We start from the raw sequence: 25238 nt of genomic DNA, 5'->3' as shown, positions 1-25238 counted from the left end.
AGCACTCTTCCCTACTGAGCTATCCCCGCTTCCAGTTATGGGTCTTTGGGGTTTCTGTCTTCATGGTTCAGTTTTTGCAGGTTCCAGATGTCCGGAAACTTAGCCCCTTCTTCTAGGCCCTCTGATGTGTTGACACACACTTGCTCATAATAGTCCCTAAGATCCTTTATCACTGGTACCACTTGAAAAATCTCTTTTCCTTTATGATTTTGCCTGTTCAGGCCCGTTTTCTTCCTGTTTATCCTGTCTAAAGATTCATCAGCTTTGTTTATTTTTCTAAAACCAACTCTTGGTTTCACTTACGTTTTGTGCTTCCTTTTCTTTCCCTTTTTCCTTCAGTCTCTTTCATTTATTTGTGTTCTGATCATTATTATTTTTTTCCTTCGACTCATTTTGAGTTCGGTTTGTTACTGCTTTTGTAGTTCTGTAAGTTATGTTGTTGTTTATTTGTAATCTTTCTCTTTCTTTGCTGTAGTTGCTAATAGCTGTAAACCTCCATCTTAATATGGCTTTTGGTGTATCTGATAGGTTTGGGTATTTGATTTTTCCATTTTCATTAGTTTCAAGAAATTTTTGAATTTATATTTTGATTTATTTATTGACTCATTGGTAAGTTAGGAGCTTGTTTATTTCATATATATATATATATATATATATATATATATACACACACACACACACACACAATATTTAAATTTTACTATTGACTTCTAGTTTTATTCCATTGTGGCCACAGAACACATGCAATGTTTTGATTTGTTGTGAACTTTGATTTGTTGTGAGACCGTTTTTTTTTTGGGGGGGGGAGGGGGTCTATCCTGGAGCATGTTCCTTGTGCTGATTAGAAGAATATCAATTCTGGAGCTGCTGGATGCAGTGTTCTGTTAGGCCCATTTGGTGAATAGTGTCACTTAACTCTGATGTTTGTTAATTTTTTTAACTTAACCCTCTTATTTGTTGACTTTTTTTTTTTTTTGTCTAGGTGTGTCTGTTGATGTGGGAGGGGTATTAAAATCCCCAAATATCATTATATTTGAGTCTATCTTTCCCTTTACGTATAATTGCATTTGCTTTATTTAATTCTGTTATTGGGTACACATATGTTTCTAATTATTATTTCCTCTTATTGAATTGATCCCTTTGTCATCATTATGTAGTGCTCTTGTTTTCTTTTACAGTTTTTGACTTAAAGTCTATTTTATCTGCTGTAAATACAGCTACTCTTCCTTGCTTGTGATTTGCCTTTGTATGGAGACTCTTTTCCCAACCTTTTACTTTTAGTCCATGAGTGGCTCTTCTGGTAGACTTTCTTATGGGAATGTATAGTTGATTCTTTTAAAAATCCATTTGGCTGATCTATACCTTTCGACATTTGAGGTAACTAAGCAAATGTTTACCACTTTCTAACCATTTTAATTGTTTTGCATTATTTTGTATATTCTCTTTCCTTTCCATCTTATTATTTATTTTTGCAGCTTTGTAGTTTTCTTCAGTGATATGGTTGGATTCTTCTCCTTCTTTTGTATCCACTTTGCCAATGAGTATTTTTAAATATGATTTTATGATGGTAGTTATCATCCTTTCATTTCCAGATGTTGAACTTTAAGCATTTCTTATAGGGCCTGCCCAGTGATGATGAATTCCATCATTGGGAATGGGAATTTCGGGCAAAAAGTCAACAGTTTTTGTTTTTCCCTTGATACGGTTAATAGACAAATAAGGTCCAAAGTTAGTAACATGAGACAAGATGATAGGAATGTTTACATAGGGCCTTAGTCCAGGACTTTTGTATTTTTCTCAAGTTTTCAAACAAGTAGAATTTTCTTTTTAAAGTTCCTTAAATGGACATGTCCTGAACATTTTGTGTGTGTGTGTGTGTGTGTGTGTGTGTGTGTGTGATGGACATTGCTGCCCATCACATGCTGCTTCTTTGTGCTCTGTCTTTTGACAATTACATGTGTCACATGCTGCTTCTTTGTGTTCTCTGTGTTTAGCTAGAGAGAAAACAGGCTGAAAATACATTGGAATGGGACAAGAGAGAGTTGCTGGAAACTGAAAAACAAGGATTGGAGAGAGAAAATAGAAGGCTAAAGGTCCAGGTGAAAGAAATGGAAGAGCTCCTGGACAGGAAAAGCAGATTAAGTGAAAACTTTCAAGGTCCTGATTTCAAGACATCCTACAGTGAACTACAGGAAAAGAACAAGGTAGGAGCTCCTGGAAGCACCTATTCCCTCACCCTGTGCTCCCCTCTGGCGCCTGGGCACCTGCTGCCGTCACCAGTCCTCGCTAAGTCTTAACTTCCCATTTTGCCCTCTAATAAATGATAGCTTGAACTTTTCCTCATTTTGATAGATAGCAGTAATATTCAGATGAAACATTGTGACGAATTTTGGATGAAGATGTTAAGAAATAACAAGTCTCTGAACAATTCCAAGAGTTTCCAAACAAAAGAAAAAAATGAAAGGAATTTTTTGTTTTACTTTTTCTAGTTATAGCTATGTAATTGGATTTCCTAAGCTATTGATCTTATTATCAATTAATATGCTTCTCCTTTAATTTGGAGCAACAGCATTTGTTGGTAGTTATTGAAAGTACTTACATAAACTTTTAAATTTATCTAAGGCTAACTCTTCTCTCTTTTTTTCTTATAATACTCAAAACCATGATTTTCGAATCAATTAAATGCATCATTTTGCCAATAATTTTTACAGGCAGTAACATAAATGTGAAAACAAAGATTAAATTCAAAATTTGACTTAGAAAAACTTGGAAGGTTTTGAATGTGTTTTTAATCTTCAAAGTGATAGGCATATTTAGTGCTGCAGATGACAATTTCCTTCTTTTTGATAAATAATTTACAGATGTTTAAATGTACTTTTAGTGACAGAACTATAGTTAAAAATCTGTGTCATTGACTATCAGTTTGCTACCAAATACATGCTACATTTTTTTCCTAATAAAACATCTATAGAATGTTAATGTTCAAATCTATTTTTCACTCAATATTTTTAACAGTTTGAAAAGTGAATGTATAAGTTCATGTTTTTGACTTATATAACGAATTCATACTCATACAAACTCTAAGAGCAAAGTGGCCAGAAAAATTTAATTTGATGTAACTGTTCAGTTCTTTTATGATTTTAGGGATGTATTGCAAATATAGTATTAAATTGCATTGGTATTTCATGACTTGACAATACAAATTTTTAAAGCCAAATGTCATAGTCAGTAATCATTAGTTTGTATGGTACAGACTCATGAACCATCATCTTAATGGCATGTGACATTCTGAAATACATATAACTAATAAATCTGTAGAGAATTATTTTGCAGATTTCTACTTCTAAAATCACACAATATTTTATCATTTATAGAATGTGGTTTTGTTATCCAAATTTGTCTTCCTATTTAATTCATTGAAAGAGGACAAGCATTTGTTCATGTTATTTTCTGTGTCAGCAACTGCTCTAGAGGGCTAATGGGAAGATGAATGGATCACTGTCCCTCTGCAGCATGAGCTTGGAGTTTACATAGGGACACACACACATAATTGATAATCAATGACTCATTGTGTTTATTGCTAAGAATGAAGTCTGACTGAAACATAGATGAAGAAGAAATTCATTCTATTTAATTGTGTTTAATTGTGACATCTTTCTAGTTATGCAGAAATGTCACAACATGAAACGTGCCAGTTAAGAAATATGAGGGCTAACAGGGACTCTTAGGAGCTGTCATAGGTGACGTGTTCTTTCATAAAGACCCACTATAGCCAGATCTGCACTCTTTGGAACCAATATAGTTCTTTCAAAGCAGGCGGAAGTTGGTGACTGTGAGTATTTTAGAAGACTCAGACCTTCCAAATCCGTGGGTGTGCTCATCATTTAAAAGACTATACAATTGCTTAAATTTATATTATGGCGATGGTAACAGAGAGTTTTGGTGAATTTACTCTCTTCATTAAGAATTCAGACTTACTGCAGAAGAACCAAAAGAGAAACCAAAAGAATTACTTTTCATGTAGCAGTCGCTGGTCAAAAGCCTTGGTGCCTCATGGAAGTCCAAAATATCAATATTTATATGTCCTGAAATGTTAAATAAATCAGAATTCTCCAAAAACATACCAAATCAATCATGAGTAGGAGCATCATATCTGTTTCTTCTCTATACATCCCTGTATGTGAGTGTGGACCACATGAGGCCCCTGTGTAGACTCATGTATGTGAGTACCGTGTCTATATGTGTGTATGAGTGTTCTACACAAGTGAGTGCTGGCAGGGGAGGAACACTATAGTAAACATCACACAATTATTGCTCTCTCAAAAATATATGAGGTTTCTTACCACATGACATTTACATCTACTCACACTTGCTGAATGTCTGTGGCTGACTGAAACTGAAACTACTTGCTTCTTATAGAAATCTCCATATCAGGGATGGTGATAGAGTTGGTAGAGTGCTTGCCTCACATGCACAAGGCCCTGGGTTCAATCCCCAGCACCAAAAAAAAAAAAAAAAAAAAAATCCCGAAATCTTCATATCAATGAATTTTTAAAAATCTTTGAGTTTTATTAATCTTAATGTTCAATAAAATTTTTATATATCCCTAGTAATTCAAAAAGCATATTTCACCCTGTTTTTTTTTTTTTTTTTTTTTACTTTTTAAATTTAGTTTAGTGTTACAGGAAATGTTTTTAATATGTCAATGTTTTAGAAAACGTACTATTGTTTTAAAAATGCCTCTCAATTTTAAATTGAATTACTAATTAAAAACAAATATTATTCTTCATGTGATATTATCTCTTTAATGTCCATTTGGTAATTGCTTTTATAGACTATATTTGAGTAATTTTCTATTTTTTTCGATTTTCTACAATTTACAAAAAAATAGTGGCACAAAGAACTTTTCATATTGGAAAATCATCATTCTAGCAGTAATTAATTTTAAAGCATAAACCACCACTATATTTTTTTGTAGAAAAATCTCTGCATCTTTTGATTCCTTGTGGGTTTTGGAAATAGTGATACTATTCTGTTGTCAGTGAAAGAAGTAGTAGTGAGGCATCAGAGAACAATGACTCAGACAAGAGAACTTTGGAGGCAGTATTGAATACTCTTCTCAGAATACAGCCCTCATTTTATTTATTTATTTTTTAAAATTTATTTATTTATTCTAATTTGTTATATATGACAGAAGAACACATTTCAATTTATAGTACCCATATAGAGCACAAATTTTCATGTCTCTGGTTGTATACAAAGTAGAGTATCTTTATAAATGTACTTGGGGTAAAGATGTCCACCTCATTCCACCAGGTTTTCTATCCCCCTTCCCCATTTCTTCCCCTCCCTCCCCTTTGCCCTATCTAAAGTTCCTCAGTTCCTCCCATGCTCTCCTCCTCATCCCCATTATGGATTAGCATCCTCATATCAGAGAAAACATTTGGCATTTTTGGGGGGTATTGGCTTACTTCACTTAGTATAATATTCTTCAGCTCCTTCCATTTACATGCAAATGCCATGATTTTATTCTCTTTTAATGCTGAGTAATAGTCCATCATGTATATATACCACATTTCTTTATCTATTCATCTACTGAAGGGCATCTAGGTTGGTTCCACAATTTGGCTATTGTGAATTGTGTTGCTATAAACATTGATGTGACTATATTACTATAGTATGCTGTGTTTAAGTCCTTTGGGTATAAACTGAGGAGTGGGATAGCTGGGTCAAATGGTGGTTCCATTTCCAGTTTTCCAAGGAATCTCCATGCTGCTTTCCATATTGATTGCACCAATTTGCAATCCCACCAGCAATGTGTGAGTCTGCCTTTCTCTCCACATCCACACCAACACTTATTGTTGTTTGTATTCTTAATAGCTGCCTTTCTGACTGGAGTCAGATGAAAAAGTAGTTTTGGTTTGCATTTCTCTAATTGCTAGAGATGTTGAACATTTTTTCATATATTTGTTGACTGATTGTATTTGTTGATTGATTATATATCATCTTCTGAGAAGTATTTGTTCAGTTCCATGGCCCATTTATTGAGTGGGTTATTTATATTTTTGGTGTTAAGATTTTTGAGTTCTTTATATATCCTAGGGATTAGTGCTCTGTCTCGTGTATGTGTGGTAAAAATTTGCTCCCATTCTGTTGGCTTTCTGTTCACCTCACCGATTGTTTATTTTGCTGAGAAGAAGCTTTTTATTTTGAATTCATCCCATTTGTTGATTCTTGATTTTATTTCTTGTGCTATAGAATTCTTATTAAGTTTAAGGTCTGGTATAGTGATGCTACCTGCTTCACTCTTCTTGCTAAGGATAACTAGCTATTCTGGGTCTCTTGGTTTTCCAGATGAATTTCATGACTACTTTTTCTATTTCTATGAGCAATGTTATTGGGATTTTGATTGGAGTTGCATTAAATCTGTATAGTGCTTTTGGTAGTATGGTCATTTTGACAATATTAGACATTTAGGGGTTTGTCACAATATACAGAAATGGTAAGTTTAATTATTATCTATAATATAAATATGTTTGCAAAAAGTTCTACAGTTTTTGATGGTGGACAGAGAACTGGGGGTGAGGTGTAGGATGAGATGGTGAGGGGGTAGAAGGTGAGGATATAGAGTTATTAGATCTTAGAAAGCATGAAAGAAGAATCTAAAGAAGTTGGTGAGTAACAAGAGAAGAGACAGAAAGTGATTTGGGGAGACAAGTGGGAAGACAGTAGAGTACAAAAAACAAAGAAACATAAATATTAAGAAAAGTAAATAATGTAAAAATAGAAGATAAATAATATACAACACCACTGTAATATACTATTCAGACTTCTCAGTAGTAGCCTATTCATGAAAAGTACTTGGTTTCACAAATGTTGGGGATATGAGGGTGGGAGGAGAGGGAGGGAGAGAGGGAGGGGAGAGAGAGAGAGAGAGAGAGAGAGAGAGAGAGAGAGAGAGAGAGAGAGATCTCGAAGGAAGATACAAGGATTGTTTTGGTTGGATATAAGTATCTTTCCAGCTTCCCTTCATATCCAATAGGTGGGGTTGTCTGTTGTTTCCTGGTATCTCCACCCTCAGAATTATGAACGTTATTAGGGTGGCAGGGTTGGTCTCAGGGGTATGGCTCCTGGAGGTGAGGTATATTACTTGTAGTCCCTGATGGGAGACTATACCACAGAGACCTTCTGTGGCGCCTGCTTGTGTGATGTGGGTGCTTGGTCTTATCTCTATATCACTGTGGACCTCACAATTCCTGGTCTCTAATTTAGTCTCTAAACTGTATCTCACTCTCGCTCTCCTTTTCTAGTTCCCAGTCAGGGACCTTTCTCTCCGGAGATCTTGTGGGCTGAGCTCTGGGGGCTGCACACCTGTCATGGAGAGCTGTTTTATATTGGGCAGTCACTGCATGGAGTTAGTGGCTGCCAGGGAGTGGGAGGGAGTTCCCCAACTTGGTATCTGTCCATCCAGTGTTCCAAACTGGGAGTTGCCCTAACTAAAGATGGTGACAAACCCAAGATGAAAACAGCTGCTTTCAGTGGTGGGATGTTGGGTCAGGTGGGGCTGGGCTGTGGCGTTGAGCCATGTGTTCAGAGATACAGCTCCGTGGTGTGCAGTGTTGTGGCTGATGGTTGCTTCCAGACCCTGTATGATGTCCCTAGGTTTAGGCAGGCTACCATGTGTAGAGGACTATGGCAGCTGCAGAGTCCCAAGATGGAGGTGACCAGGGGAAATCCCATATTGGTAAATGGGGGTCCACACAGGATGGAAGCTGGAGTTCCTGAGCATGGGTGTCCTGTGTGGGAGCAGCTGTTGGGAGTCCTTTATCACTTGCAAAGAAACAGTATTTCCACTACTTGAATCCTAGTTCTGGAACGACACAGAATGCAGCCTCCCTGTAGCCTGCCATCTTGAATCCGCCTCAAAGCCCTCATTTTAAATGATAATAAGAATGTTGGAGAACTAACTTTAAAAACATTAGTAAATCAAGGTGTATATTTTAAATAGAAGACAGTTGGGTATACTTGAAACTTTGGCTGCACAGGCATTAGGAAATTATGTTGGTGATGCATGATTATTAAAATATTAATTTCATGCAAAATATTTTAGAAATGTACCTCTACTTATGAATATACAAAATAATCCTATTGGAATAATTGATAAGATTTAGTATTTTAAAAATTTTCAGTATATTTCATAAAATTTGAACTTAATAATCTAAACTCTCTTTTAGAAAATGTTCTTACCTTTCGTTTACAAGATCCAAGTGACTAAAAAGTTTAAGTATATCAAAAATTGTAGCAATATAGAAAATGGTGTGTACATGTCACATTGTGGTGTGAAAAGAAACTACTAATGCTCTTTTTTAGCTCTTGTTTTTTGAATTTCTATGCTGTGGTTATAATACATATTTATGATGTTGGTACAATAGCATGTCTATATAATAGAATTAATGTATTTTAAAGATTAACTTATAATATTATACAAACATAAAATGAACATGTCAGTTATTTTACTTAACTCATTACTTAACAAAAGGAATCATTAAGTTATCTGAATCAGTTCAAAGGAGATTGTAAATATTAGAAATTGAGGCATAAAAGGATGCTGAAAGAAAAAAGTGCTTAACAGATGAAAAATTGACTCTTTGATAGTACGTAGTAAGGTAAGACATCAGAAAAAAATCCCCTGAAAGTGTATGAATGAGATTCATTTGCATTGCTATGGATTACCTATATATTGTATACAATAAAGCGTAAAGATATTCAAAGTTCCTGGGCTGTATAAAATCAGCAAATGCTACCTGGAAGAATTTATTAGACACAATTACAAGGAATCTATACTGAGCATCTCAAAGTCGCTCATAATTTTTCTTTTCTTTTTTTTAATTAAAAAAATTTTTTAGTTGTTGATGGAACTTTATTTTATTTACTTATTTTTATGTGGTGCTAGGAATTGAACCCAGTGACTCACGTGTGAGACAAGCACTCTACCGCTGAGCTACAACTCCAGCCCCTCATAATTTTTCTTGATAATTATTTGATATATGTTTAATAACCCTTTATATAGCAACACATCAACAAACTCTTAGAGAGTGTTACTTTGGACTAGAGATGGGCAAACATTTTTTTGTAAATGTCAAGATTGTGAATATATTAATATATTAATATAAGTTAGGCCATATAACTTCCTGTTGCATTTTTAAAAAATTATAAGCTTTTAAATATGTGGAAAATATTCTTCATTCATGATAGGTATGCAAAGAGGTCTAGAGCTGGAAATCTGTGTGAGATATAGCTGCAGAACCCCTGTTCAAGATCAGAAGTCCATAACATTGAATGCCTGGGACGGGCCAAGAGGAACCATGTGTGACAGAGCCAGGTGCACCTCGGCAGGGTCAGCGGCACTTCCATTTTACACACTTTCTTTCACACAGTAGCTTTAAAAACAGCCAAGGAATGACGGAATCTTAAAGAAAGAATGAAGGAATTTGTAGTGTAAGGCCAGCCATAAAATGGTACCTGGATCATAATACTGGAAGAAGAAGTTGAACGGCTTTTCGTAGATTTGCTTTGAGAGGAAAATGGGCTCTAGAAGTCAGTATGAACGGATACCCAAAGCTATCAGAGTGGACAGGCAGAGACAAAAGGGAATTTCAAGAACAAATAGTAATCCTGGAGTTAAAGCCAACCATTTTTCCCAGGGTGTGTGGCAAGGAAAAAAGAATCTTGGGTCTTTGGTTGCTCAGATCCTAGAGTCTGACACTCTTCCCTCATTTTCTTCCGGTTATTCACTTTGAGCTTCCAGGACAGAAAATAACTGTGAGAAGACAAATCAGAAGAAAGAAAATAACAAGTGGGTTTTGTGACCACTAGAGAGAAGAAGACATAATAACCAAAATGCATGACCTAATATTTATCAAGACAAGTCCCAAGCTTTCGGTAATGCAGATCAGTAGAATTGCAACTCTCATATTTTTGATATGATATCTATGACAAATGCTGATTTGCTTTATTCAATGTAGAACTCTATCTCTTGCATTTATAATACCATAATTCTTCTGTTGATGCATACTCTCTTTCCCTTCTATTGCAAATTATATTATTTTTAAATGAGAAGTTGTTGGGAAAAAATGGTCAGTATTCTTGAGGGTAAAACTCTGTGAACTAGTCAACGTGCCTCTCATGAAATGATTTGGAAGCTTGTTTTCTTAGATGAACTCAGCTACTGAATCCCTTCATTTAGGTCACATAGTGGGTCACTTTCAGAAAGCTAATGCAGCAGGGCAGTAATTGATGTGTCTAAGGAAAATGATGAATTAATCTAAAAGTTGAAAGGCTGTCAAATCAATTCCTAATTGATGTGCTACTACTGATGGTTCCAGATTCAAGGAATGACATTATATTTACTTTGTTCAGTAACTTTGGCTTCAAATACATTTATTTTGTTTTGTAAAATGTTTAATATTAAAACTCAGTCCCTATTGCAGTGTTTGTCCTATGCTTATAAATGTGTCAAGTGGATAAGTCCATTCATGCATTTATACTTCCATTTTCATTACATAAATTTGAATATATATCTTAATATTTAATTCCTACATCTCCCATTTATGTGTGTAACAAGGCAAATGCTATAAATCTTTAGTATTATTGGAGTCTCATATTATCCTTTAAAATTTCTATGTGTACCAGACAAATGATATGGTGTCCCATATCAGTTTAAAATGCAATTTTTGACATTTTAATCATTCATATTTTGTTTTATAATTTCATAATATAAATCATTACATTCAAGTACAAAATGATGTCTTTCTGCTTTTGATATGACTAGCATACTAGACTAGTAATAACCCACTATTTATTAAAGCATGATTAGCAATATGCATAAAAGTGATTTTTTGATTTAAAGGATAAGAAAAATATTTACATTTCAAGTTAAGATGTCATAAAACTGTAGTCACAAAAGTTTTTTTAATTTTTTAAATTAAAACTACATTAATAAAAACCCAAGCAATTTGAACCGACCTGAAACATTTATTATTTTTGACTTTTTACTCAATTGAAATCACAGAACATAAAATTAATTATTTTAAACTGAAAAATTAGTGGCATTAACTACTTTCACATTGTGTAGCCACCACCTGTACCTAATTCAAAAAGCATGTTTATTGCTCCCAAAGGAACCCCCCAGGGAGCTGTATGTGCTAAGGACTTGCTCCTCCTCCCAGCCCTGGCAGTCACCACTGATGGCATTGAGCCCACTTTTGCTTGCATATTGGCATTTGTACACCTTCTGTGCAGAAATTACACTTAAACACTTTGTGTGTATTGGGCTGTTTGTAGTTTTTTTTTTTTTTTGTTGTTGAATTATACGAATTCTTCATATATTCTGGACACCAAGCTATGGTAAGAGATATGACTTGTGAACATTTCCTCCCAGCTTTATGCTGTATTTTTAGTTCTCAGTAGTGTCTTTCAGTGCATGCTGTTTTGCATTTTGATGAATCCCAATCTATTTTTTCCTTTCATTGTTTGTGTTTTCTTATCTAAGAATCCATTGCTGAATCCAAGATTTATCCCTACGTTCTCTTCCAAGACCTCTGCATTTTTTCCTGTTATATTTAGATCATTGATCCACTTTAGTTAATTTTTGCATATGGTGTGAGATTGCACTATAGCTATTATTTTGCATGTGGATATTCTGTTGCTTCAGCACCAATTTTGTACAGTTTATTCTTTCTGCCTTCAAATGATCTTGGCATCTTTTAAAAAACAATTTGCCCATAGATGGATAGGCTTATTTCTGGATGCAATTCCATTATGTTGGCATATATATTTTTCTGTGAGTACCTACACTTTTTAGATTGTTATTCATTTGTTGAAAGTTTTGAAATCAGGAAGTGTTAAATTTTCCAGTTTTTGCTCTTCTGTTTTCTGAAATCCAGCCCTGTTAAAAATTAACTTGAAAACATTTGCCATTTGTTTTTTTTGGAGGGGGGGGATTGGCTAATTTCACTTAGCATTATCTTCTCCAACTGCATCCAGTTACCTGCAGATGCCATGATTTAATTCTCTTTTATTGCTGAGTAACATTCCATTGTGTATATATGCCACATTTTTTAATCCATTCATCTACTGAAGGGCATTTAGGTTGGTTCCACAGTTTAGCTATTGTGAATTGTGCTGCTATAAACATTGATGTGGCTGTGTCCCTGTAGTATATTGTTTTTAAGTCCTTTGGGTATAGACCAAAGAGAGGGATAGCTGGGTCAAATGGTGGTTCCATTCCCAGTTTTACAAGGATTCTCCATACTGCTTTCCATATTGGCTGCACCAGCTTGCAGTCCCACCAGCAGTATATGAGTGTGCCTTTTTCCCCACATCCTTGCCAACACTTATTGTTGTTTTTCTTCGTAATAGCTGCCATTCTGACAGGAGTAAGATGGTATCTTAGAGTAGTTTTGATTTACATTTCTCTAATTGCTAGTGATGATGAACATTTTTTTCATATATTTGTTGATTGATTGAATATCCTCTTCTGAGAACTGTCTGTTCATGTTCTTGGCCCATTTATTGATTGGGTTATTATTATTATTTTTTTTTGGTGTTTAGATTTTTGAGTTCTTTATATATCCTATAAATATAAGGTGACTGACTCATAGTGGGGTCGGGGGAGGGAGCATGGGCGGAATAGACAAACTCTAGATAGGGCAGAGGGGTGGGAGGGGAAGGGAAGGGGCAGGGGGTTAGCAATAATGGTGGAATGTGACGGACATCATTATCCAAAGTACATGTATGAAGACATAATTGATGTGAACATACTTTATATACAGAGATATGAAAAATTGTTCTCTATATGTGTAATAAGAATTGTGATGCATTCCGCTGTCATGTATTTAAAAAATAAAAGCAATTAAAAATAGAAAATAAAAATAAATTTTATGAAACAAAAAAATTAATGTGAATCTGAGGATCAGCATTGTGACGTTTGCAAACAAAGACTGGTGGGATTTTGATAGGGACTGCACTGAAGATGCAGAGTACTTTGGGGAGTACTGATGGTTTAACAATACTAAGTGTTCTTACCTGTGAATATGGGATGTCACTTCCACTTATTTTAGCAATGGGTTATCATTTTCAGTGTATAAATTTTCACTGCCTTGTTTAAATTTATTTCCGCATAATTTATTCTTTAGGATGGTACTGGAAATAGGATTTGTTTTTTAATTAATTTTTGGATGGTTCTTTGCTCAGGTATAGAAGGACAACTAATTTACATGTGTTCACCTTGTTCCCTGCAACTTTGCTGGATTTGTTTATCAATAAGATTTTTTTAATGGTCTTTTGTTGGTTTTCAGTTGTTGTTCTTGGTGTTTTCCATATATAAGATCTTTATCAGTGAGTAGGGATAGTTTTATGTCAGCCTTTGCAGTTTGGGTGTTTTCTTTCCTGGAGTCTCTGGCTAAAATCTGCCATCACTGTTGGACAGCAGAGGTGGAAGCCAGCTGTCTCAGGGAGACAGCTTTAAGGCTCCACTGTGGATTATTAGGTCAGCTGTCGGTTTTCATATGTTGCTCACTATGTTGAGAAAATTCCTCCCAACCTTTTTTCTAGTTTATTGAGGATTTTCTTTTCTCTCCTTATGGTTGTTGGACTTTGTCCAATGCTTTTTTGCATCAACTGAGATGATGATGTATTTTTTCCCCTTAATTCTATTAATGTGGTGTTCTTTGGTAGGTGTTTTTTTCTGTTTTGTTTTGTTCGGCAGTGCTGTGAGTGAACCCAGGACCCTGTGCAAGCCCGGCACACTCTCTACCAGTGAGCTACATCTTCAGCCCTGATGTATTTAATGTGATTGATTTTCTTACCACCCTGGCATTCTTGGATGTATCATATTCACTCCTAATGTAAAATTCTTTCATGATGTTGCTAATTTTTTTTTGCAACTATTGTGTTTAGGATCTTTACATCATTCATAAAGTATGTTAGAGGTAGATTTATTTCCTTGTGTTGTCTGACTTTGGATCAGGGTAATGCTGAGCATTAAAGGACAAGAAAAGATGCCACAGAGATTTCTTACCATACTCAAGTTTTTTTTTTTTTTTTTTTTTTTTCTGGATGCAGTGATTCCTTGACTCTGGAAACCTGTGACTGTGTTCCAGAATTCCAACACAGTTGATTGCACCTACTTCCCTTAATTTTTATACGCTTGAAGCTACCTACTTTGCCATATTTTGCTGGCATCCTGTGGCATACATTATTTGTCTTAGGAAAAACTGGATAAATATCTCCAAAGCCTCTGTATGCTTTCTGTTTACTTAGGCCACCTCATGATTTAGCTGGAATTTTGTATAAATGACATTGCCTTTAAAAAAAATACATTTTCCTCTGACTTTTTAAAGATACAGCATCTGATATTATGATAATCACAACTTACTGTGAAGGAAATCAGTGTGATAGGTTTTGCTCCTTATTAAGTTAAAATAATGATATCTATTAAAATTGCTATAGCATGCAGTGATTTAACATGGAATGCGATCCATAGTTGTACATATAAAATTCATATCATTGAGTTTCACTTAAATTTACTGATTTGTGTGTTTGTATACTACTCTTCAATATGTTAGTTTTGTTTAAATGGATCTGCATGTATTTATCTAGATCAGATTTGTAATATGGCTGCTGTAGTTGGCAATCAGTACATGTTAGGTAATGATTGATGGTTCATGCTTGCTCACACTGGAATAGAACTGAGTGAGGTGGTGCATACCTGTAATCCCAGCAACTTGAGAAACTGAGGCAGGAGGACTGCAAGTTTGAGGCCATCCTCTGCGTCTTAATGAAGGCCTCAATAGCTTAGTGGGACCCTATTTTAACATAAAAAGTAAAGAGGGCTGGGAATGTGATTCAGTGGTAAGATGCCCTCTTGGTTGAATCCCCAGTACCACAAGTAAATAAATAAGTAAGTTGTATGCACTGGAATCTCCACAGTGACTAATTTGAACAGATTGCTTTTACCCCATCTATGTGGCACCAAAGATAAATTTTCACATGGCAGAAAACAAACAAAGAATGACTAAAGAGAAGAGGAGAAAGAAAGAAAAATAAGTGGAGGAAGGAGGAAGAAATTAGAAGGAATAAAGGAAACAAAAAGTAAAGGAAAGTGGAACAAAAGAAAAATAGAGCAATTAAGCAATGAATACATTATAGGATCTGTTTTTGTAAACTTTTAAATAAAAGTTTAAACTATTTTCTTCTCAGAATAGTTATTTCCATCAATATGTCTTTCTTCCCAAATGTTAAATAAATATCTAAATTAAATGTGAATTATTCCTTACTAGACATGATTGCCCAATGATGTGGAGCCAGTTTCTCCAAGTCATGCTTTAACATATTTTTGTTCAAAAGGTAAAAACATATACTTTGGGAGACTATGTTAGATATGAAGGAACTTCATGTTATTTTGTCACTAAAGTGATGCCACCAATTCTTTTCAGTAGATATAGAATGTGGCTGAAAAAAACTCTGATTCCAAGTTTATTAGAATGCAGTATATTTTAAAAAATGGTTGTTGATTAGTTCAGAGGTTGTGAAGTCAGTTCATAAGTCAACCCACAGAAGTCAAGGCCTTCCAGCTATGTGCAGGTGTTCAGCTTCATTTTTGATGGTGATACGTACCATGATAGCCTGAAAATAAGACAGGGCCAGCTGAATATAGGGGCAGTAACAGTGCATCTCCAGGGACTTAAGTAGCTTCTGAACCTCAGCAGCTTCTTCAGTTACTTTGTGATATTTGACATTCACTTTATCTTTCTTTTTAAATAAGACTTAATTGGAAAAAACCCAGATAAAAATTATTTTGGGGAGGGGTGATGCAGGTAAATAGATTACTTTGTATAAATTTTTATATAAAAATAGGAAAATGGTTAAATTTTAATGAAAACCAGTTAGTGTGCAAAATGTACAGAACCTTCTTAGAATTTTTAGGTAGTGTGGCAGAATGGTGTGAGCATCGATTAGTATTAAATGAATTTGGCTAAGGTTGATTTCCTCATGGTAGTAAGGCCTATTAAAACATGAAAGTAGGATGCAATTTTATTTATCATCTTCATTCATCATCATCAGTCATTGTGGACTGAATTGTGCTTTACTACTGAGCTACAACCCTAGGCCTTTGTATTCTTTATTTTTAGACAGGGTCTTGCTAAGTTGCTTTGGGTCTCATTCAATTGCTGAGGCTGACCTTGAACTTGTGATCCTCCTGTGTCATCTTCCTGAGTCACTGAGAGTGCAGGTATGTGCCACCATGCCCAGATAGAACAATTTAATTTTATATTACTTCCTAAATTTACAAAGCTTTAGTAATGACCTAAGGAAAGCGAGAAGACCTTCTAGGGGTCACGAGAGAGCTTCTAGTGCAACAGACATAGGTGCATATGCTGAAGGCTCACAAGATGTATGGCTTCTTAAGAAGCATGTGGTCCTGAGAAGTATTTATAGGAAGTCTACTCTTTCTGCCTAGAAATGAAACAAAAAATGCAAGGCTGGTTCCACTCTAGAAGACTCTACATGTTTTAGAAGCAATTCAGAAGGCAGTGCTGGGTCTGTATCCAAATTACATGGTTTGGAGCTGCTGTAGCTTCCTTAGAATCCCTTAATTTATTGTGAACCAGGGATAAGAATTGTATTAGAACCAAATGGGGAAAGAATTTGAGAGGTTGGAATAGAGAAATGAAAATTAGTTCTGGGAGCTAAATTTCAGTGTAAGTCTACTTAATATTATCAACCCAATCAATACCATTTGGTATTGTCAGAGTTATTACTGGGTATGATGGCACAGGCCTATAATCCCCGTAGTGTGGGAGGCTGAAGCAAGAGGATCCCTAGTTCAAAGCCAGCCTCAGCAATGACAAGGTGCTAAGAAACTCAGTGAGACCCTGGCTCTAAAGAAAATACAAATAGGACTGATTATGTGGCTCAGTGGCCAAATGCCCTGAGTTCAATCCTTGGTACTCTCCTCCTCTTTCCCCCCAACCAAAAAAAAAAAAAAAAAAAAAAAAGCAGAGCTATTACTGAACGCAATAAAATATTTTGTAAATCTTTTTAAGAACAACAGTATGATACATACCAAAATCACTACATTTTTCTTTGAATGCACAAAGCATTTTTCTTAATTTATTCACATCATTCAGCTACTTGATTAATTTTGCAATTTGAATCTGGAGAGAACTTCTACAAGTTAAATTAGTTGTACATGGTGTCAATCCTAGGTTATAGAAAAGCACCTGATAAACCTATTAAAAAGAAAATTTTATTAAAGTGTTTTGATAATCTGTAAACACCACTCCATAAGTACTATTTTAGACAGTATTTTAGATATAAAAGATACAATTACATATAAAAAATGTACATCAAAACATTTATGTTCTGTCCAATCCTTTTGACTTACTATCTAGCCCAGATGTTCTCAAAATGTGAAGCTTACATTAGTAGTAGCAGCAAATGCCCTGTCTCAGACCTCCTCTATCAGAAACTCCAGGTTTGTAGGTAGACTGTATTTTAACAAGCTCTACAGGTGGAACCTGATGCCAATGAACACCTGAGAGCCACTGACCTAGCCTATATACCTGCGTGTGCTGGCAGTGTCTTCATTGTGTTGTTAATGTGGGTCCTTTTCTAACATTGTCTTGGTTGTTTTATTATACAATGGAAGAGCTACTGGTTAACTTGTGGTTCAACTTACATGTCACAAGAACATTGGACTTATTGAAATATGAAAGGATGATGCTCTTATTCTGGGTTTGGGCTGAATATTTGAGTACTTTTGGCCAAGTGATACACTGTGTTCATAATTTTTAAAAGAATAGCTTGCTTAAATAGCTGAAATACCTTCTACTACCAAATCCCATGATTCCATTGTGCTTTCCAAAATTTAGCTACTGAGTTTAAAAAATAGCACTAATTTGGGTTCATGAAGGCAGTGTAATATTTCCTTGAATTTCAGTTTATTTTTAATAAAATGGCTGTTTGCTTCTGATACAGTTGAGAATACCCTATCCAATTGCTGGATTTATTTCTTTTTAATTCACACAGTTAAACTTAATATGGTTGTTGACATAATTGAGAGATTTTTCATTTAATATTTCTCTGCTACTGGCCATCACTTTCTGTTTCCCTATCATTTTATTATGCTTAATTTAATGGTATTTAAATCCCTGTAGCATTTGGCAGCCTCTCAATTTCTCTCTAAATGATAGGAAATCAGAGAAGAAAAAGCATCAATATTTCAGTAACAAGCAAAAATCATCTCTTTGCTTTTTAACCAACTTTGATTTAAAATTCTATTACATAGTCTTTTTAAAAAAAGATTTTGTGGTGATGGTTCTACTTACATACAAAGTGAATAGGAAGTCAGTAAAGTTAAAGACTGATTCTAGACCACATTGCTGTTTCACATTCACTTCTTATTCCATCATGCTAAAATCAGATTACCACATGTATGTCCAGCAAAATTTACAGGGTGAAGAAAACAAATGGAATTTAGAGACAAGTGCTTTATCTGATTCCTTATCTCCCACAGGGGCATTTCTTAAATCTGTATTTTCTTTTTATCTCTACCAGATAGGGTATTTTATATAATAAAAATTTAGAATTAGTAGACATATAAATTTGGGTCCCAAAAGTGTGTATATTTAAAAACAAACACATACGTAGTTTTTCGGTGTACAAAAATCAGAAAAAAATCAGTGTTCTCAAAATACATTATAACATCTTTTGTGAAAAATGTAAATAACTAGTTTCTTTTCTCTTTTTTTTTTTTTTTGGTACCAGGGATTGAACTCAGGGGTGCTTAACCACTACCACTGATCTAGATTCCCAGCCCTATTTTATATTTTATTTGAGACAGGGTCTCACTAAGTTACTTAGGGTCCTATCAAGTTGCTGAGGCTGGCTTTGAACTCAAGATCTTCCTGCCTTAGCCTCCTGAACTGCTGGAATTACAGGGGTGTGTCACCACGCCTGGCACTTCTTTATTATGGGAAAGGTAGATTGTTATTTCTAACTTGGGATTATTAAGTGTGTGCATTTCTCTGTGTGTGTGTGTGTGTGTGTGTAAGTTCAGTGAGGGCAGTGATTGGAACATGTATTTTTGTGACTGGTAATTTCAAATAATATATTTTTACAAATGTATAATATACCTTAGAGTTATATTTAAATAGATGTCACTAATAAAATATATTTTCCAACTTGCTGTACCCACATTTGAAAATCTGGTTCTCTTTTCTGGAGGCAAGGTGGTGGCTGCTGGTGATATTGTCCTTGGCAGAGTCTGAAGATGCAGGGGAATTTGAGAAGCTTGTCAGGCCAAGGTGAGGCAGGTGCAGGGATTGGGAGCATATGGGCAAATAATTAACTGTCTGAGTCTGTATTGCAAAAATAATTTTACATTAAGCCAGTTAAAATTAATTATCCTACCTATGCCAGATAAAATTAATTTAATTTCTCACAAAGAAACTGTTTATTTGGCACAATTGGGTGGATATAACTGGTATATTTTTGACCCTTGTGAGCCTATCATAATTAATATGTTGTTGTTTGGCTATATTTACTATAGAGGAAAAATAAAGAATGTTTGGATTAAAAAATTAAAAAAAAAACTTTGATGTATCATTTTCTCCAGGGAATTGTTTGAGTTATTAATGTTTTCTATCTCATCTTTATATCTCAGTGAGTCACTACTTATTAGCCTGACCTGTACATATGAAAAATGCTGCTTTCATTATTTATTATTATATTTGTCTTATCTACTTTTTTACCAAACAACATGTAATTCATTTTAAGGAAAAGCCATTTTAAGCCAGTTTTTAGTTTTAATAGTTGTAAAGGAAATATATATGAAGGTGTTTTCAAACTGATGTAAAAATGTTGCAGTTTTTTTTTTTCCTGTGATGTAGGGGCAGTGTGAGTTTTCAACTATTGCAATCTCTCTCATTACTTATTTCACATGTGTTATCAAGATATAATCCACAAAGAACACAAGAAAAATGTATGACATAATTTTATAAAAGATGCACAATATGTTCTTAGATATAAGAAATTTCATGTAAATTCAGATAGCATCTACTATCATTTGTTTATCGAATTATCTAACAAATAACTGGTGGGAAGGGAGGGATGGGAAAGACTGATCAATGGCTATAAAATTGCAGTTAGGAATAAAAAGTTCTAGTATGCTTTTGCAGAGTAGGATGACCTTGATTAATATGAATTGTCAACTTGATTGAATTAGGAGATGCCTAAGATTAGGAGGCTTCTGGGTGTCTCAGGATGTTTCTAGGCATGATTAGTATGTGGGGCAGCAAACCGAGGCAGAGACCCATCTTAAATATTACCAGCATCATCCAGTAGGTTGGGAGCCTGTGTGGAAGAAAAGGAGAAAGAACAAGGAAGCAGCAGCAGCTGAGAGCTTGATTCTTAAGCAAGTTCTTTTTTTTTTTTAACTTTCAAAATAAATTTTTTTTTCCGAAATATTTTTTTTTTTTTTTGTGTGTGTGTGTGTGTGAGAGAGAGAGAGAGAGAGAGAGAGAGAGAGAGTCAGACCTAGGAATATAGGAATATATAAAGAATATATGGAGTACCTATATTTAATGTAAAACAATTTTATATTTTTTTGTAATCTCTGCCACATCCTCTTCTGCTGCCTTGCTCTGGTCTATGTCTTCATAATACATTACTTGGGTTATTGGAAATAGTGCTGTAATTGATATCTTTCCCCTCCAGGGTTTCTCACATTCGAGTCAGACTACCTGAGACTATAGGATTAAATTTCCTGAAATTCAGCTCTGATCTCATAGCTTTCTAATTCAGATATTTTTGATAGGTAACAGATGTGAGCTATGGGAACATGAGTTTAAGGAGATAATTCTATAAACTGGGCCCACCATGCTAACCCCCACATGCTTCCTTTTTAAAAAAAAATATTTATTTTTTTATTTATATATGACAGAGGAATGCATTACAATTCTTATTACACATATAGAGCACAAGTTTTCATATCTCTGGTTATATACAAAGTATATTCACACCAATTCATATCTTTATACACCTAACCCTAACCCCAAATAATATGCTACTGAATGAACAATGGGTTGCAGAAGACATCGACGAGGAGATTAAAAAATTTTTAGAGTTGAATGAGAGCGCAGATATAACATATTGAAATCAGTGGGACACTATGAAAGTAGTTCTAAAAGGATAGTTCATTGCATGGAGTTCATTCCTTAAAAGAAGAAAAAGTCAACAAATAAATGACTTAACATTACATCTCAAAGCCCTAGAAAAAGAACAAATCAACACCAAAAGCAGCAGAAGACAGGAAATAATTAAATTCAGAGCTGAAATCAATGAAATTGAAACAAAAGAATTGAAAAAATTGACAGAACAAAAAGTTAGTTCTTGAAAAAAATAAAAAATAAAATTGACAGACCCTTAGCCACGCTAACAAAGAAAAGGAGAGAGAAAACTCAAATTACTAACATATGGGATGAAAAAGGAAATATCACAACAGACACTACAGAAATACAGAAGATAAATAGGAATTATTTTGAAAACTTGTATTCCAATAAAATAGAAAATATCAAAAGCATTGACAAATTTCTAGAGTCATATATTTGCCCAAATTGAATCAGGATGATATACACAATTTTAACAGATCAATTTCAAGTGACAAAATAGAAGATGCCATCAAAAGTCTACAAACTAAGAAAAGCCCAGGACTGGATGATTCACAGCCAAGTTCTACAAGACTTTTAAAGAAGAACTAATACAAATACTCTTTAATTTATTTCAGGAAATAGAAAAGGAGGGAGCACTTTGATGGAGTTCTTGATTGCTGCTGTCCTGAGGATGCCAGACTCCTGCTCCTGCACTCTTCCAAAGAAGGCTCTGATCAGTGATTCTTCAGGGAATTTTTAGTCCTTTGGCCCTAGTGTTGGGTGGCATCATTGATCCCTCTTCTTCTGAGTCTCCAGATTCTTGCATTGAACAGCTATATTTCCTCCAGCCTCCAGCCTGCATTTGGCCACTGTGGGACTCTCCAGCTTCTGATTGTCTAAGCCTGTCTAACAATCCCCTTTTCATAATCCCCTTTTCATAATTACGTGTGTGTGTGTGTATGTTAGAGTCTGTAAACAAGTCTGGATAGCGCCTGGCATTTTGCCAGAGGGAGTGGTTTGTGAAGTAATGCCAGGGAGCCATTAAGTGTGGAGATTCCTTATTGGTTGACTGCTGTATCTAGTTTATGTTAATTAGATAAGCTGTGTGGAATGTATATATACCCCTCAGACCTACAATAAACTGCTCCCACTCCTGCTGTATCAATCTACACAAGTTGCTCCTCACCCCCCGGTTATTTTGCTGTAGCCGGACTGCGGCATGTGTGTATCACCTTTTGGTTCTGTTCCTCTAAAGAATCCTAATACAGTGATAAGGATAATGTACTGAAAATTGCAGAAAAGGAGAGGAAAGGATTTTGAATGTTTTTTACCAAAAAGAAATGATAAATGTTTGATGACAAATATGTTTAACCTGGTTGAAATATTACACAACATGTACTCTTTTAGTCAGCTTTTTTTCCTGCTATGACCAAAGAAACAAGAAAAATTTTAGAGGAGGAAAAGTTTATTTTGGGCCCACCATTTCAGAGATCTCAGTTTGTAGATGGCCAACTCCATTGTTCTGTGCTCAAGATGAAACAGAACATTATGGTAGAAGGGTGTGGATGAGCAAAGCACTTCAGGACATGAGCACCAGGAAACAGAAGGCTCCTTCTGCACAGTGAGGACAAATGAAAACCCCAAAGACATGCCCCCCAGCTACCTGCCTCCTCCAAACACACCCTACCTGCCTTTCGTTAACACTTAGTTGATCTGTTTCAGTGATTCAATCCAATGATCAACTCACAGCTCTTATAATCTAATCAGTTCACCTCTGAAGGTTCTTGCATTGTCTAGCACATGACAATGGGTGGTACCTCTTATATAAACCTTAACTGTTTAAGTTTTTATTTAAACAAAGGACAATGAAGATAAAAAGTATTTTATCCTTGATCACTAAGAGTTTGGTTGTCAATAACAACATAGGAATACACTGGAGAGGCATGTAATATGAGAAAATGCATTATTTGGAAGAATGGGGAATACTAGCCTGATGTTAGGACACTAGCACAGAACAGGCCCAACTAAAGGATGGGTTCTTCCTGGGGACCATCTGGAAGACATGAAGTCAGGATGTCCTTCTGTCTGCTGCTTTGATTGCTATAACTCAGCTGCAGGATATAAGTGGGGAGTTCCCTGTAGAACTGGGCGTACCAGCTCTGTTACTCCTCATTGCCTCTCACCAAAATCAGTTCCAAATCAGTTTTCATGCATCATTTTAACAGCATCTGAATCATTTCTGGAGCTTGACCTATAAGAGATTCAAGGAAATGTGGATGTGCCATATCATAGAAGGGAAAATTAGAGGAAGCTGGATGGATGTGGAGATAGTCATCCATTTCAGGCCTACAGTGTAGATGGAATATCACGTTGTGATAGCTGTCTTCATGAAACTTACTGTCATGTGTAGGAGATGAAAACAAATTGGATATTCTTAAGTTATAATATCAATTCCAGGAACTGGCAATTCAGATTGAGCTCTAGAACAGAGTGATCCACAAGCTCCCACCCCATGTGGACTGGATGAGAGTAAGGGTCTTCCTTGCACTGGATGGAATCCAAGCTCCTGAAAGAAGACAGGGGTGTGGATGTGGTGGCATGAGCCTGGGAAGGAAAAGCTGCAGGTCTCAATGGCTCCACAGGCTCAGTATTGCTCTTGATCCTAAATCATTAGGAAGCAAGGGAACAGCAACAACCAGACAGGGGTTTTGAAGCAGGATTTGGTTCTAAATCAGAGCTCCAGATAAAGCAGAACTGTATTTCCACCTCCTGTTGTTGCTCGATTTTGTGCCTCTTGTTTTTATTTGTTTCATTGTTTTCATTTGGAAAGCCAAATTTCTTGAAAGCCACCAGTTTTCTTTTCTTTTATGAGATAATTTTAAGTGTCTTGGGAGCAGGACAAGAGCAGTGGCATTGAGGAAGAGATACATGGAGGAAAATAGGGTTCCAGATCCCTGAGGTCTGTTTCTGTTGCAGACATTGGGCTGGTGGTAGCCATCCCAGAGAAATTCGATGATTGCAGGTGAGGGGAGGGGAGTAGCTGTGCTCAGCCAAAATTCACCTGCTGTGGGAATGAAGGGAAGGTACAGAAAGGGGTCAGACGATTCCTAAATTAACCTCCTACCTTCTATTGGGAACAGATCTAGTGGTTATACTTAGCTGGTGTAGCTAAGGGAACTGTCATGTCATGACCTTTTTTAGTAGGCGGATCTTTAGATCTTGTTGTTCCTCTCTGTCCAAATTTATTTGCCTTAGGATTCAAATACTTTCCATCTTGTATTAAGGACTTTATTCATCAATTGAGATTTTTCTTGACATATGCTAATGAAAGAGCTAAGTTTCTTTAATTATCAAACTTGTGAAAACTTGTTATTTTTAATGTTTTAACATTCTCTGTAAAATACTGTTGACTTTTAATTTATCTAAGAATGGCAACATTTTGCTCTGTGTCTTTCTCTCTTTTTATTCTGTTAGTCAGCTTTTTATTACTGGAACCAAAATACCTGACAAAAACAATTTAGAGAAGAAGTTTATTTCAGGGCTCACAGTTTTAGAAATTCAGTTCATAGTTGGCTGACTGAAATTGCTCCGGACACAAGATGAGGCAGAACATCATGGAAGAAGGGTGTGTGGAGGAGCAAGGCTAAGCTATGGCATCCAGAGAGCAGGGACTGAGAGAGAGGAAGGGGTCAAGGAAAGATATAAACACCAAATGTGTACCCCCAGTGATCTACTTCCTTCAGCTATGCCCCACCTGCCTACAGTTACACCCAGTAATCCTTTCTGTTATTAATCCAGCAAATGAATTATCCCACTGATTCAGCTACAGGTCTCATAATTTAGTAATTTCACCTCTGAATGCTGTCACATAATCTTCTCCAGGAACAGCTTATTTTCAAACCATAACAGATTCCAAATGTTTTTTTTTCACTGTAATCACCATTCTTCACATCACAGTAGCAATACAACCTGAAAATAAACTGCTTTTACATAAAAACTGGACAAGGTGACATTTACTATCTA

The 25238-nt window shown here is 35.4% G+C and overlaps 1 protein-coding gene across 8 annotated transcripts in view; it reads left to right on the top strand.

Moving 5' to 3' along the window:
• Ccdc102b (coiled-coil domain containing 102B) overlaps positions 1–25238 on the top strand; it is a 214597-nt gene that overhangs the window by 89045 nt on the left and 100314 nt on the right. For 5 of the 8 annotated variants that reach the window (XM_071602651.1, XM_027935286.2, XM_071602652.1 and 2 more), the window contains one exon: positions 1995–2204. In XM_071602651.1, the coding sequence (XP_071458752.1) occupies positions 1995–2204 (210 nt within the window). Of the gene's footprint in view, positions 1–1994; positions 2205–16193; positions 16282–19295; positions 19365–21850; positions 22377–25238 lie in introns of those variants that run through there. The other 3 variants (XM_071602654.1, XM_071602653.1, XM_071602655.1) reach the window with 3 other exon arrangements.

This window comes from Marmota flaviventris, chromosome 16, assembly GCF_047511675.1.
Source record: "Marmota flaviventris isolate mMarFla1 chromosome 16, mMarFla1.hap1, whole genome shotgun sequence".
Classification (NCBI taxonomy): Eukaryota; Metazoa; Chordata; class Mammalia; order Rodentia; family Sciuridae; genus Marmota; species Marmota flaviventris.
The sequence above is the reverse complement of the archived record's forward strand: the minus strand, read 5'-3'. Positions and strand labels throughout refer to the sequence as shown.